Raw genomic sequence first — 15190 nt, forward strand, 5'->3', positions numbered from 1 at the left:
TTTTTGTATTATTGTAATGAATTTAGATCGTTTGATGATATATGTAATATATATATATATATTAGGGAGATGACTTTTTGATTTTTTTTCTCAAACATTAATTCCTGTAGCAAAAATGAATGAACTTTTGCCTACTAATGACTAAAATGACGTTTATTCCATTAAAATATTGAAAAAGGTCACGCACAAACCACTTTGAAATATTATTTATGAAGGAATTTTAGCATTTTATGTAATCTTATTAACTATATGTATGTATATATATATATATATATATATATATATATATATATATATATATATATATATATATATATATATATATATATATATATATATATATATCCTGTATATAACTTAAGTCATTAAACCGACTTGTGCAATAATTTAAGTAGCAGAGAAATGTATAGAGTTTTCCAGAACATCGTATATCTCTGTGCGCCGTCAGCCAGGAAAGTAACGTCACGGTAACGTAATTGTTCGGGAAGCTTCTGTAGAGTTCTAAAACTTTCTTCAGCTGTTTTGCAGTCTGCTATAAACTGATATATAAACGAAGTGTTCAAAGCGGGTAGTTGAGTTTTAATTATCTTAATTTGGAGTCAACATTATTATTGCCTTATTTTAATTACTGCGCATTCTCTATAGTTTAAGTTTAAAGAGATCCTTGAATTATTTGGTAAATTACATTTAACTCTTTCGCAAATTATAATTTAGCATACAATATTTTATTAGAGTCTGCCTTTTTCATTTGCTATAATCGTTATTTGCTTTTTTTGAAATAAAATATATTAACAATATCAGTGAATAAAATATATTAACAATATCATTGAAAACTTAATAACAGTTTCTTTAATTTGTTACGCAAATAATACTGACGCTAAGGCCTTTCCTAGTTCAGTTGTTGAGTAGAAGACAATATGTCGTTCAAGAAGAGCTCGTCTAACACGGAAAAGAACAAGGAAACCTGGACAAAGAACTTAGTCAAGTTTCAAGCCCCACCAAGAAGAGGCAACGTGGCAATTTATGAAGCACCCTTGAGCGAACGGAGTCGCATGCCCCTGAAAAACCACGTCATTGGACGCTTCAAATTTCTTGAATCCACTGCCAAAGAACGGAGAGAGAGGATCGGTTTAATTGCTGTAGAGCTTAAAAACCTATGGAGCAAAACGTTGAACTTCCCGCATGTATCTGATCAATCCATTTGTGCAAAACTAGCAAAACTTCTGAAAGACTACGAGCGCTGCAGAAAAAAACAAAACTTTGATTCATTGAATGAACTGTTTGACATGACCAAGATGAAAGACGAATGTTTGTGCAAAGAGGATGAAAACCTCTACAAACTGCAAGTTGAGAGCAAAGGTCACGTTGGTTACTCGACTTGCAAACCTGCTAGTCTCAATACCATCCACCCATCCAAGCGAAAGAGGGCAATGGAAGCGACTGTGTCCACACTTACCAGCTTAGTGCTACCTGATTGTTCCGAAAGTAGCACGACTCATCCGAGAATAGTGCAAACATTCCTTGGGAGGATGACAATGCGGCATCAACGAGCAAAAAGAAGCATTACCCAACAGGGATTGGAAGACGTCTTGTTACATGCTCAAAGCTGTCGTCCCATGGAGCAGCAGTGGTATGCCGCCAGCTTTCTGGTGAGGGCATTGAAATCCCAACCACATGTCAATCAGCAATCCACAAGGCTATATACACCAGAGCTACTCAGGTGAAGAAACAATTGGTGAACACGCTTCATCAGGAGAAGTGGAGCATACACTTTGACGGCAAACACATTGAGGGCTTTGAATAGCAGGCCGTGGTCCTCAAGAATGAATATAAAGAAATTAAGTTGACTGCGCTAAAATTGAAAGATGGGAAAGCTCAAACAATCGCAGAAGGACTCCAGAATGTGTTAGAGGAATTCAAACTGTGGGGATCAGTTGTGAATATTGTTGCCGACACAACAAACGTGAATACCGGCAAGAAGACAGGCGTTATTGTTCGGCTGCAGCAAATGTTCGAAGAGAAAGGTCACCCCAAACCCAAGTTTATCAGTTGCCAACACCATGTGCTAGACCGCGTTCTTCGCGTTGTCATGGACGATGAGCTCCATGGGTCGAATAAATCACCAAACATCGAGTATTTTTTTGTGCAGGGTTTGATGAGCAATTACGATAAATTGAAAGCAGCTTTCAGCAACGGTAAAACTGAGGTTAAGAAAACAGGCGGCTGGAGAGATGACATGAAGTTTCTCTACCACCTCACTCGTGTCTTCCGTCACTTAACTGAGAGGAATGAGACCCCCTTCGTGAATTTCAAACAGATCCCAAACATCAGCAATGCACGCTGGAACTCTCGTGCCATTCAAGCACTTCTTGCATTTCTTCTGATGCCAGAAACCCGGATCAGGTTGCGTAAAATCTGTTCATTTATTTCTTACTCATGGGCTTACCATTGGTTTAGCAATCAATTGTTCCGCGTTGAAGATTTTGAAGAACTGAAGGTCTCAATGACTACCCAAAAGCTTTCAATTGCTTGAAAACCCACTGGAAAACAGATGACTCTCCAATCAAAATTGCCCGAAGCAACCAGTGCTGCGAGCGTGCCATCAAAGTTATGCAAGAATTGCACGACTCCTGCCGCAATAAGGACAACCTCCCACTGAGAATCATCCTCTCTAATGACATTATCGTGAATGTTTGACTTCCTTGTGCGTTTGATGATCCTATATAATGCTGTATGCATGTGACTCTACAGCTTGTGTTCAATTTTGTATCTGCTTACAGTGACTTTAAAAACTTGGCCAAAAAGCTAATAAATAAAATTCTTAAAATCATTTTGTGCGTGAGGTTTTTTTATGAAATCGCCTGGAATGTAATATTTTATTTAATCTTAAATAAAAGCTTATTAAACTATGATACAGGGAAACGAGGTTGTATAAAAGTCATCACCCTAATATATATATATATATATATATATATATATATATATATATATATATATATATATATATATATATATATATATATATATATATATACACACATATATATATATATATACTACTGTGATCAAAAAGTAAGGTGAATTTTTTTATAAAATGAAAAATCTTTATTCGTTCTTCCAAATCTGTATCGTCCCCCTCAAAATAATCCCCCCGGCCCCAATTCACTTTTGCCAACGTTTTTTCCAGTTTTCGAAGCATGCCGAAAAGTCCTCGGTAGGGATAGCCTTCAATGCGCGTGCCGATTCACGTTGGATCTCTTCAATGGACTCAAAACGATTTCCCCGGAGTGGTCTCTTGAGCTTTGGGAACAGCCAGAAGTCACACGGTGCTGAGTCGGGCGAATACGGTGGTTGTGGAGCAACATGGGTAGAGTTTTTGGCGAAAAACTCACGAAGAACTTTGATTTTGTTGATGTGGCGATCATCAATCGAAGTCGATGGTTGTCCGGAGCGTTCCAAGTCATCAACACGTTCTCGGCCTTCTTTGAAGTCTTTGTACCACTTGTAAACATTTTTTTGAGACATAGTCTCTTCACTGAAGGCCTTTTGCAACATTCGATACGTTTCAGCAGCAGAAATATCATTCCGCAAACAAAATTTAATAGCACTTCTTTGCTCAACAAAATTAGACATCGTGAAAATCGCCGAATGCACTTTTGGTACTTCAGAAACAAGCGTAAACAAAAAAAAATAATTATGAGTTTGACATGTAATTTGGCGCAAATGTTAATGAGATTCCTACCAACTTAAAAATAAAAAAGATTGGACGATTCGAATAAGGCGGGAAGTTTAAATTAAAAATTCACCTTACTTTTTGATCACAGTAGTATATTTAAATATATATATATATATATATATATATATATATATATATATATATATATATATATATATATATATATATATATATATATATATATATATATCTATATATATATATATATATATATATATACACCCAGATAAGACAAATTCATTGGGCCAATATTGGGCAAATATTGGGGAGTGCAAATTGGGCCATTACTGGGAAGATATTGGCATTTGGCTGGCAGAATCATGGCTCCAATATTGGGCCATGATTGGTTTTGACTGGCTTATAATGGCCTAACATCGACCATGAATGGGAAAATATAGGCTAATACTGGCACAACGTTGGCCAATCCAAGCCAAATACTGGCTAATTAAAGCCCAATATTTGCCAATTCAAGCCTAATATTGGCTATTCTTGGCACTTTATATACTCACACCGCCTTTTTTTTGGCAACAAGAGCTTATAAGGTCTTGTTGTGCCTTAATGTGACAATGGAATGTTGTGTCTTAAATGTGATAATTGTATACAATTTTCACTGCCACACTAACAAATATCTTTTCAAAATAATCTTTTTAAAATAAAAGGAATGCCGATTTGTTCGAAATAAAACTCAAAAGATAGTCATAAGTCATATAAAAGAAGCTTATTCAATCAATATTCTCAAACAGCATCCAACAAAAAAAATTAACAATGTAAACAAGAAAATAAACACATTATAAAAAACACTTCATTGCATTTGATATAAATAAAAAAATAATTAAATGTCTTCCTCTACGCATCTCCTAGCGAATTATTTTGAGGCCATCAATGTGAATTGAACATGACAGCCATTTTGGCATTGTCTTGTCCGGTTCACTAATCGTCTCTTAGGGATAGTTTTCTTACTGCACTTGCATAAACAAATAATAAAAATAAACAGAGATGAACAAAATATAGAAAAAATGAAAACACCTAACAAAATAAAACTTCAATCTACCATCACTAAATGTGAACCACCTGATGTGTATGGCATAATCGGAAACAAGATCTGGATCCGATTACCTGGGTAACTGTATCCTAATTTTGAGTTATGGATCCGGATATATTCAGTTCGGATATTCGGTTCCCAAATAACTATTCCCAAATTTGTCCCTCTCAAAAGCAAGAAAAAGTCTCGTGCGTATGAAGTAAATATTTAACCAATTTAATGGTCAAGAAATTAAAAAAAGTTGACTAAATTGAAAAAGGAAAAGTCAGTTATTCCGATTAACAAAACTCGGCCTTTTCTTTGTAGGTGCTTGTTAGCAAGAAAGTAAATAATTATTTCTAAAATCATATAACAGATTATATTAAATAATTATTACACAATTTATTAAAATTGAGATATAAAAGTCATAATTTAATAAAAAATAGCTTACTGTTCTTGATCACTGCTCATAATCTTCCATAAGAATCGGGTTGAATTCCAGAAGATCGTTTATCACTTGGAATGGAAAAATAAGAAAAAAGTCTAGGCTTCTGAAAAAGGTGCCGTCATGGTTTGTCTAACGGGGCTTTCTGCCACTGCTAATTAATATCACCTTTCAGCTCCTCCAGTTGCTTGAGCACACTTTAGAAAAAATGACTGAACAGCTTAAGCCATTGATTGCTTTACTATTTCAGGAACTATACACAAAGAAATATTTATATGTTACACGCTAATAGTGTATATTTAGTCCCACGACTGGGACTAAATATGACGTATGTAAGAGAGAGCCAAAATAACAAGTGTTATGATGAAAGACTAATTAACTTCACATGATTTAGTCTTCCCAATAGTAAAAAATACATTTTATATAAAAAAAAATTAGATTGCTTTTGAAAATATATTTCAACATATTTAGTATTTGACATATTTATGCCTTTAAAGACATAAAATTAAAATTGTAGGTAGATCTATAATTTCTAAAATCAATAAAAGTGAATGAAAAATTAAATCATCAAGCTACTTTAATTATAACAATAATTTAATTATAACTAATATTAATGAATAAATAAACAAACACTTAAATATTACAATTAATATATTCATACGTTCGCATATTTATTAACTGTACCATTTATTTAGAAATGAAAACTGTACTCATAATAGCTATATTAAAATTACAAATAAGATTAAAAACAGATAAAAAAACAAAAGCAAAATTGAGTTAAGTAAAAACTTTATTGACTTTTTGAACTATTTTCTCGAGCTTTTTTTAGTCCATCTCTGTCAATAGACCCTGACAGCCATTTTGAAAGTATTTTGTCCAGTTGACTAGCTGTTGATGTTGGATAGCTTTTTCTTACTGCATCTGCATAATAAAATGTGCAATAATTAGCAGATGAAAAGATTTTTTTGTGATCTTTAAAACAATTATAATATAAAAATGATAACAACGATGATGTTTATGATGATGATGACGACGATCATGAGAATTTAAGTGTTACCTTATATATAACTATTTGTTTACAATAATTTTATTTATAAGTTTGCCTACCATATATTACATTTTTCACACCCATTAGACAACCAAACTCTAATTTTCCTTTTCTTCCTGTAAGATTATACAGCATTGATAGTTTTGCTGTCAAGATTTTCTTAGCAATTTTTCTTAAACAGTCATCAAGACCACTTCCTCCAATTAGAGACAAAAGAAAATAACCTATAAAGGAATAATTATTTATTATTTCCACTTCTATCATTTAGAAACAAAAAAATAACCTATGAAGAAATAAACATTTATCATTAGCTATTGCATATGAAAATAACGTTTATACTAAAGTACAAACGTTATTATATATGTAGTCAATTCCAAATAGAAAAAATAAACTAATTTAATTTTTAGAAAAAAAATTAACTTTTATATTATATATTGATAATAAAAGACTTACTGCATTAGATCGACATTCAGTATTTTCCAAAAAAATCCTATTTAACTCTAACAGTTCATCTATTTCTTTTAACGGAAATATAAAGTTTTCTGGAAGATTTCCACTTGTATTATGACCAAGAGAAACTTGCTTTTGGCGTTGTACACGTAACTGTAACTTAATTTCCTCCAACTGTTTAAATACACTCTGAAAATATGGTTGGACAGCATCAGCCACTGCTTGTTTTACTAAATCAGTAACTATCCAAAAACAATAAATTATATTTATAGGAAATTGTACGGTATATTGAGTCTCAAAAATGACTCTAGAAATTATGAAAGTCATAAAACCCTTATTCTTGCATAATTTTTAGTGTTATGGCTATAAAAAGTTGAAAGACTTTGCAACTAGAGTAATAGAAAGATAGATAGAATTAAATTCAAAAGCGGTCTATTATAAAAAAAACACCTTTTGCACATATAATTGAACAACCTATATATGCCAAAATATAATTAAAATGCAAAACTTACGAATTGAAGATGCTATGTTTGTGCTAGGACTAGCTAGCGAGGGTTTATCAATTCGATCTGTGTAGGTGGTGGAAGTTGAATGTCTGCATGGGGGTGGGGGAAGAAGTGGTACTAAATGTTCACTATCCGAAGAGTCATAATTAGAATTTTCTGATAAATTGATTGGTGAGTTTTGCTTATTCTTAATTTTTGAATTTTCTTTTTTTTTCTTTTTCTCAATTGCTATGTCAGGACTCCTAAAATTGCAAATAAAATGTTAATAATATTGTAAAGTAAATAATAACGAATACAAATATTCAACTTAAGAATTTTAATTTGCATTAAGAATCTTAAAATTTTAAAAATATACAATAAATATGATGTACTTTACCATTGTGTTTGCAGTTTTTTCCTCTTTAAATCATTTTTTATTTCCGAACAACTTGAAGAAAAATCAGTGTAGTGCAAATTGACTTATCAAATTAACACCACTATATTGTTTACTTATACCAACTTTATTATTTACAGGTTTATCAAAAAAAAGTTGTTTTTCTTCATCAGATATACCAGAACAATTAGCTCTTTTATGGCTCCGTAATTTATCAGATGACCAATAAACTTCAATCCACAGAGAATGCATTTTCCTCTTTTAGTGAAAATACTTCTGCTTTTTAGATATCTTTCGATACATATTTTAGCTTTCATCTAAATCAATTTTAAATAACAGTAAAATGTGACTTTTAAACTCAGTGAATTAATACTAAATCAGCAACAACGTGATAATTTTATTTATTTAAACACATAACCAACACCTTAACACTTTGTTTGTTGAATAAATGTTATTTAGCTCTGAAAGATTTAAACTTTTATTTAAACTTTTATGTAAAATTGTTATATTTACTTAAAAACTAAATATATATACAAACGTTAAATTGCTGAGCATTTTAAAGTGCTGTAACCTAAACTTCAATTTAAAGCACATTGAAATCTTAAGCAATTTAACATTTTTTTATACATTCAGTTGTTTAGTAAAAATATAACGATCTTACATCAAAAATACTCTAAACTAAAACACTTACTTATGATATAAATCATTTATATTAAATGTTTATAATAAAACATTTATAATAAATGTAATAAAGATATAAAGTATGAAAAACATGTGGTTTAAGAACATCTACTTAAATAGATATTCTAATACTTTAACGCACTTGCGTTTATCCGTGTGGAAGTAACCGGTAACTAGATTTCAGCTTTCGGTAGATTACCGGTAACTTACCGGGTAGTAATTTGTAATTTGAAATTACAAAAGGAAAGGTTCATCCAAATGCAATTTATAATTGATTGCAAATGGATGAACCTTTCCTTTTGTTATTTCATTGTCAGTCAGTATGGGGTTATATTTTCGTAATGTATATACACAATAATCTTTTTTACTTTGTGCTATTGTATTAATTTATTGTACTCACCATCTTGGAAATTTGAATCGTTAGAAACTAGTAATTGTCTGTGCACTATTTGAGGCGGTGGTGGCAGTAAAATTGAAGTAGATAAAGCACCTACATAATAACACAATTTAATCTTTATAGCTTTTTGAATAATTAAAATAACTAAAAAGCTATATTGTTTAATTAGGGGAGTGGATATTCTTTTTCCTTTATATTTAAAAAAAAAAAAATTTATGGTAATGCGTTTGAATTACTCATGGATATATATATATATATATATATATATATATATATATATATATATATATATATATATATATATATATATATATATATATATATATATAACTATAGTTGTGTTTAGTGATATATAATATTAACAAACGTAAAATATTAATTAGATTTATTACTAATTACCATTAAAATACTGCATAATTTTTTAGCTATTTTAGCTAACAGCTGCAACATAACTGCAACAGCTAAATCTATATTAAGCAATATTATTTTAGGCTTAAGTTGCAATAGCTAATAATTATAATAAAAATACTTTTATTAATATTCATTTTTTAATTATATATATATATATATATATATATATATATATATATATATATATATATATATATAAAAATATAATTAAAAAATGAATATTAATAAAAGTATTTTTATTATAATTATTAGCTATTGCAACTTAAGCTAAAATAATATTGCTTAATATAGATTTAGCTGTTGCAGTTATGTTGCAATATTATTACATATATATATATATATATATATATATATATATATATATATATATATATATATATATATATATATATATGTAATAATATTTTTATATATAAAGTTTATATAATAGTATATTATTAATACATTAAAAGTATCATATTCATTATTAATAAATTTTACCTTAAAACTTTAATAATAATAACTTAAAACTTTTGCTGTAGATAAATCATTTCAAAACAAAGAAATCTCGTTAATGTTAAAATGACTGTATGATTTTGAATGGTCAAACTATTACAGAGTTTACAAAGTTGTTAAATGGAAGAAGCACGTTTTTCTTATTGTTTATTAATAAACACGTTTGACGGAAAAAAAAACGCGATTAAAAACATTACAGAATATATATTTAACGGAATATTTCGTTAAATTTTTGCGTTAATGGCCTGGCCCAAATGGGACCCATCTACAACCCATGTAGAGTATCCCATGCCCACATGTCCAGGTTAAAACGCATGTGGGGCCCATACTGACATGTTGGCTGGGTCTCGTTGGTGGATTTTTACTAATTCATTCTATAATTAGAACATATCAAAACAAAGCCTTTATTATTAAAAAAATAAAATTCTTTGCGTAATAAGAAAATGTAGGGTGAAAAGATATTTTTGATTTATCAATTTTTAAGATGATTTAAATCCAAATTACTCACAAAAAGTACTTACTTTGCAGCGCTTAACAACAATTAAGTTTGCGAGAAGCTCTTTTACAGAAAATATTTTCTCCATGTCCGGCCTGTCCAACTTTTCCTGTCCAATTTAATTTAATACTGCGTTAATGGCCCTTTTTAGAGTTTCTCTGAGTGTTTGACCACCTTTGCTGGCAAGAGCAATCATCTATATATTAACAAATTAATCATAGCCAATTTAAATTGTCAGTTTACATTAAGAAAAATTAAAAAAATAAATAATACTGCAATTGATACTGAGTTAAATTATATTTGGTTAAAATAAAATTGCACTTAATTGCACTTTTTTTTTTATGTAAAAATTTATTAATCTTCGAGTAAATTATCATAGAACGTATAATAATCTACAGGAATTAAGCTTTTAATTTCTTGCAAATGGTTAATTTTCTTTTTTTAATGGGCCTAGTTAACTTATATAAAGGCGTTATTGTAGCATTTACAACAGTTTTGTTTCTTGTACTGCACTTTTCTAAACACTTCCAGTCATCATCAAAATCTAATTTATAATAGATTTGGCCATCTGCACTCTAAACCCGAATGGTTCTTTAAAGAACTCTTAAAACTTCTTCACGCTTCTGCCAATGGAGCACCCGTAAAGGTTCTTTGAAGAACTATTAAAAAGGGTTCTTCGTAAGAACCCCATAAAGCCATTCTTTAAAGAACCATTAAAGGGTTCTTGATACACCCGTAAAGGTTCTTTAAAGAACTGTCTGTTCGATTGTGTACGGTACAAATCGTACAAAGGGTTCTTTAAAGAACCGTCTGTACGATTTATGATTTTTTCAATATATAAAAATGGTCAAAAAATACTACTTTTTCAAATTTTAAGTTCAGTTCATTCCAGGAGACGATTAAATCAACAAATTATAAATATTATAAAATTATATATATAATCTTCAATAATAATTTGTTTACTTTTGGCGCCTATTTTCACTTAATCAAATATATACATATATATATATATATATATATATATATATATATATATATATATATATATATATATATATATATATATATATATATATATATATATATTATGTGTTTATATTTTATATCCAGTACTAGGAAAGTTAGAGCTATAGTAATATTGTAATTTTATATATATACCATTTTTATTTTTACATTCAGCTAGCTTGTTATGAACAATAATGAGTAAGTTTTCTTTATCAACAAAATATTTATTGCCATAATGGATTTCATTATTTTTTAGCCAAACATACTGTCTATTGGTGAAGATGAAACAAATGTGGCCAAACATCACCATGACATGAAAACTGAAAGTAATAGGCTCCGCCCAGACATCAATATGCTGCTTGATCGACAACAGCGCAGTTGGTCAACTAGAGTAAAGGATTTTGAAATGAATTCCATAGTTGATATAAAAGCTATTTATCCATGGCTTTCTATTGGAAGATTGGTTGGTTTTTAAGTTTACTTTAATTTTTATATAGATTTAAAAAAAAAGTTACTGTTTTTAGATATCTATCATTTATTTAAATTGTATATAATTTTTAATATAATTTTTTTTTGTATATAGTGATGAATTAATGGAAAAAAAAGTGTTTAATGAAAATATAATCGTTTTGATTGTAAAAACTTATCAATGTTTTGATTTGTGTGTCTAACTTTAGTCACATTTTAATTTTTATTTAAAGTTTATAAATGAAATGAAGTTAAGATTTGGAAAAGACCTTGATAAAGAGCTCCACCAATGAATGGGTGCCATGGGCAATAGAATTATTAATCTCGCTAAGTCCAAGTTTAAAGATGAGTATGTGGATGCGATATCTGCTGAAATAGAATGCGAAATTGATGACACTATCAAAAAAGGTTTTAATACTTAATATTTATACTATTTTAAATTATTTAAAAGATGATATTCCTGTGCGTTAACTTGTTTTTCTATTATTATTTTATATTATTGATACTACCTAAATTATATATATATATATATATATATATAATATATATATATATATATATATATATATATATATATATATATATATATATATATATATATATATATATATGTACATATATAGTTAATATTATAGATGCCATCTATAAATATATATAGTTAATATTATAGATGCCATCTTAAATGAGCGATTCATTCATTGCCAAGATTGTTTAAGGAATCAACAGATTTTTTGGTTACATTTGACAGCCAGCCGACAGAGCATACACCAACTATTAAAATGCCGAGTAGAAAAAAAATAACAACAAAAGACTGTAGTATTATGTTGGATGGCTGTGAAATAATTGAGCATCGTAGTGATGTCGATGTGTCTTTAGCGATGTCGTGTGTTTTTGCTTCGTATTACCTTTTTAATATTGAATACCCTGTGCAACTGAAAAATATATTACTGTTTTTTGAGCATGTTGTATTTGGTATATCAAGTAAAGACCGTCCTGTAACTGTTTGCAGAATGGCGAACACATTAAATTACAAAGTAAAAGAAACTAAATTTTTATTATTATTGTTAATATATATAAAGAGAGAGAATTCCTTTTTTCTTTCTTTTATTTTTAATAGGTTATGATAAAAATATACAATTTCTTTTTAGAAGTAATGATGACAAATTTTATTCAGCAATACAAATGATGTAATAAAATGCAGTATTATGTTGGATGGGTGAAAAGTAATCGAGCATCGTAGTGATGTCGATGTTTCTTTAGCGATGTCGTGTTTTGTTGCTTCATATTACCTTTTTAATATTGAATATACAACTGACTGAATACATTGCTGTTTTTGGAATATCCATAGACTATATTTCTTTTGTATAAAATTATGTTTAAATTATGTTAAAATGTATTTGTATGGCAGTTTACTTTGTTGTTTTTTTAAATATATATACATAAATATATATATATATATATATATATATATATATATATATATATATATATATATATATATATATATATATATATATATACATAAATATATATATATATATATATATATATATATATATATATATATACATATATATATATATATAATTCTGGAAGTTTGTAAGCAATAAAACCTGCAATATATAGAAGCCCTTGTTTGCATTCATTAGGCAACTGAACCTCACAATTTTCACATATTGACATATCAATCTCCACATCAAGTTCACAGTTATCATAGTGGTGGTGAGCAGGAGGAAATATTTTAAAATCTGCTTGCTCATCTAGCAACTTTCCAGTTTTGTCGATTCTAAATTTTTGAATAACATTTTGCACAGTTATCAGATGTGCCACCTGACTCTTGTTGATATTTCCTAAACTGTTTTTCTAGTGCATCTGATTGCATATGTCCTAGCAATACATAAGATACACCGCAATTCATAAAATACTTGGCACAGCTTGCTAATCTTTTAGAAGTTTTTTGCAATAAGAAATATAGTTCTCTAAGAAATCTATTTGCCATTGGCTGAAGTAATAGGCTTTCTTTGAATATCATTTAATCTAATATCTAGACCTTTACTGTTGACAATAAGCCATCACTTGACAACTGTTTCAATAAAAAGTGCAGTATCTTTAGCTTCAGGAATTTTTACACATAATGCTGCAACTGTTTCATCACAAAAAACTTTGAGAACTGATCCAAAATTTTGTCATTTAATTGGTTTTGGTGACTAAAACAACTTGCTCGCTTAGAATCTGTTTCATTGTTAATAGCATAACTGACAGCATTCTCCAGTTGAGAATAATATTTAGTAATTCCTTTTTGTAAAAAAAAATATATATATATCTCCAGAATCTTCTAAAGTTACATATATTGAAAACTTAGGTACTGGTCCACCATGTTCATATGATATTAAAGATATATTTATTTCTTTTTCAACAAAATAAAATTTTTCTCCACAGTTATTTATCATTGACTTCAAATTTTTTACAATTGAATTAAATTGAATAGCATCCATTTTTTTGAAGTTTTCGAACTCATCAGGTAAACTATTCTTTCATAGCATATTAACCCAGTGACATCTCGTTTTCTAGACACTATTGGAATACAAGACACTGGTATACCTTTAAAAACTGATGGAGGATGCACTTGAACAAATCTAACACCTTTGAATTTATTTAATTCTGCATCTTTAGGCTAGTGCTGAGCACAAATTCGCTTATAATCTGTAAACACAAAGTTTGCATTTGGAAGTTTTTTAATCAATAACTCGCAATCCTCGGGTTCACAGACAAAGACATACCAATTTTATCTTCACCATGTTTTAAAACACATTTAAACATTGGCTAACCATTTCCTGACTCTAGATACTCCAATATTCACTACACAATCCCATGATAACTTTTTCATAAAAACGAGAAGAACTATTAATTACTATTAGTTAATTAATTCCAGTTATACTATTACAGTTCGAAGAACTATAACATTATTTTATCTTCACTTAATTTGAAATTATTGAAAATAATTTCATTTTTGTAAACTTCGTTTACGATTTGAGTCTGATCATTTTCTGGCGATATCAAAAATTTACTTCATATTAAGGAAAGAAACAGTAAAAACACCTAGTTTAATAAAGGAAACAAAATACAGAAAGAAATTATTTCGTTTTTTATTTAAACAAAATACAGACACGCAACTATTTCTTTAAAGTTAAGTAATTTTGCAGACCTGGAATCTTGCAACGCATTCGGCTAAAAGTTCTAAAAAAAGACTGATTTTTGAAATTGTAAATTCTTCATAACAAAAATAAAAAACCTTTCTCTTTTTACTTTTCTTGATAAAACAGGTCTTATTTTTCCTAATTGTCAAAAAAAATTGAAATTCCTTTGTTCCTTAGTGTGTATTTTTAAATGCCCCCGAACGTCGATTATCTGCCCCCGAACGTCGGTAATCTTAAAAGTGCATTTTATTTGCATGATTTTATCAACAAAAAAAACATTTTTTTTTGAAAACTAAAGAACAACGTTCTGACTGTATAACGCACAAGTTTATGTTTATAAAGTAAGGTGAATTCGCATTGTATATAACATTTTAAATAGGTTACATGGAGTTGTTTCACAATGTGGTAATTTCCAGATCCACGGATATTAGGAAAATCTATATACGAAAGATCGCCGTGTA

The 15190-nt window shown here is 29.1% G+C and overlaps 2 protein-coding genes and 1 pseudogene across 2 annotated transcripts; 1 reads left to right on the top strand and 2 right to left on the bottom strand.

Annotated features, from left to right (window-relative positions):
- Positions 1-4449: 4449 nt before the first annotated feature.
- On the bottom strand, positions 4450-6514 carry LOC149876049 (uncharacterized). The gene is made up of 3 exons (XM_090075821.1): positions 6310-6514; positions 6001-6123; positions 4450-5455 (listed from the first exon to the last, which is right to left on the bottom strand). The coding sequence occupies exons 1-3, from the start codon at positions 6512-6514 to the stop codon at positions 5424-5426; spliced, it is 360 nt and encodes a 119-aa protein (XP_089931947.1). The 3' UTR covers positions 4450-5423.
- Positions 6515-6646: 132 nt separating this feature from the next.
- Positions 6647-10147, bottom strand: LOC149876050 (uncharacterized). The gene is made up of 6 exons (XM_090075822.1): positions 10085-10147; positions 9068-9164; positions 8661-8750; positions 7583-7664; positions 7213-7448; positions 6647-6942 (listed from the first exon to the last, which is right to left on the bottom strand). The coding sequence occupies exons 1-6, from the start codon at positions 10145-10147 to the stop codon at positions 6647-6649; spliced, it is 864 nt and encodes a 287-aa protein (XP_089931948.1).
- A 1174-nt stretch (positions 10148-11321) lies between these two features.
- LOC149876051 (uncharacterized) lies at positions 11322-12904 on the top strand (annotated as a pseudogene).
- Positions 12905-15190: the final 2286 nt, after the last annotated feature.

This window comes from Hydra viridissima, unplaced genomic scaffold (assembly GCF_058129835.1).
Source record: "Hydra viridissima isolate aposymbiotic clone 2 unplaced genomic scaffold, HvirCarnegie_v1 scaffold_50, whole genome shotgun sequence".
NCBI lineage: Eukaryota > Metazoa > Cnidaria > Hydrozoa > Anthoathecata > Hydridae > Hydra > Hydra viridissima.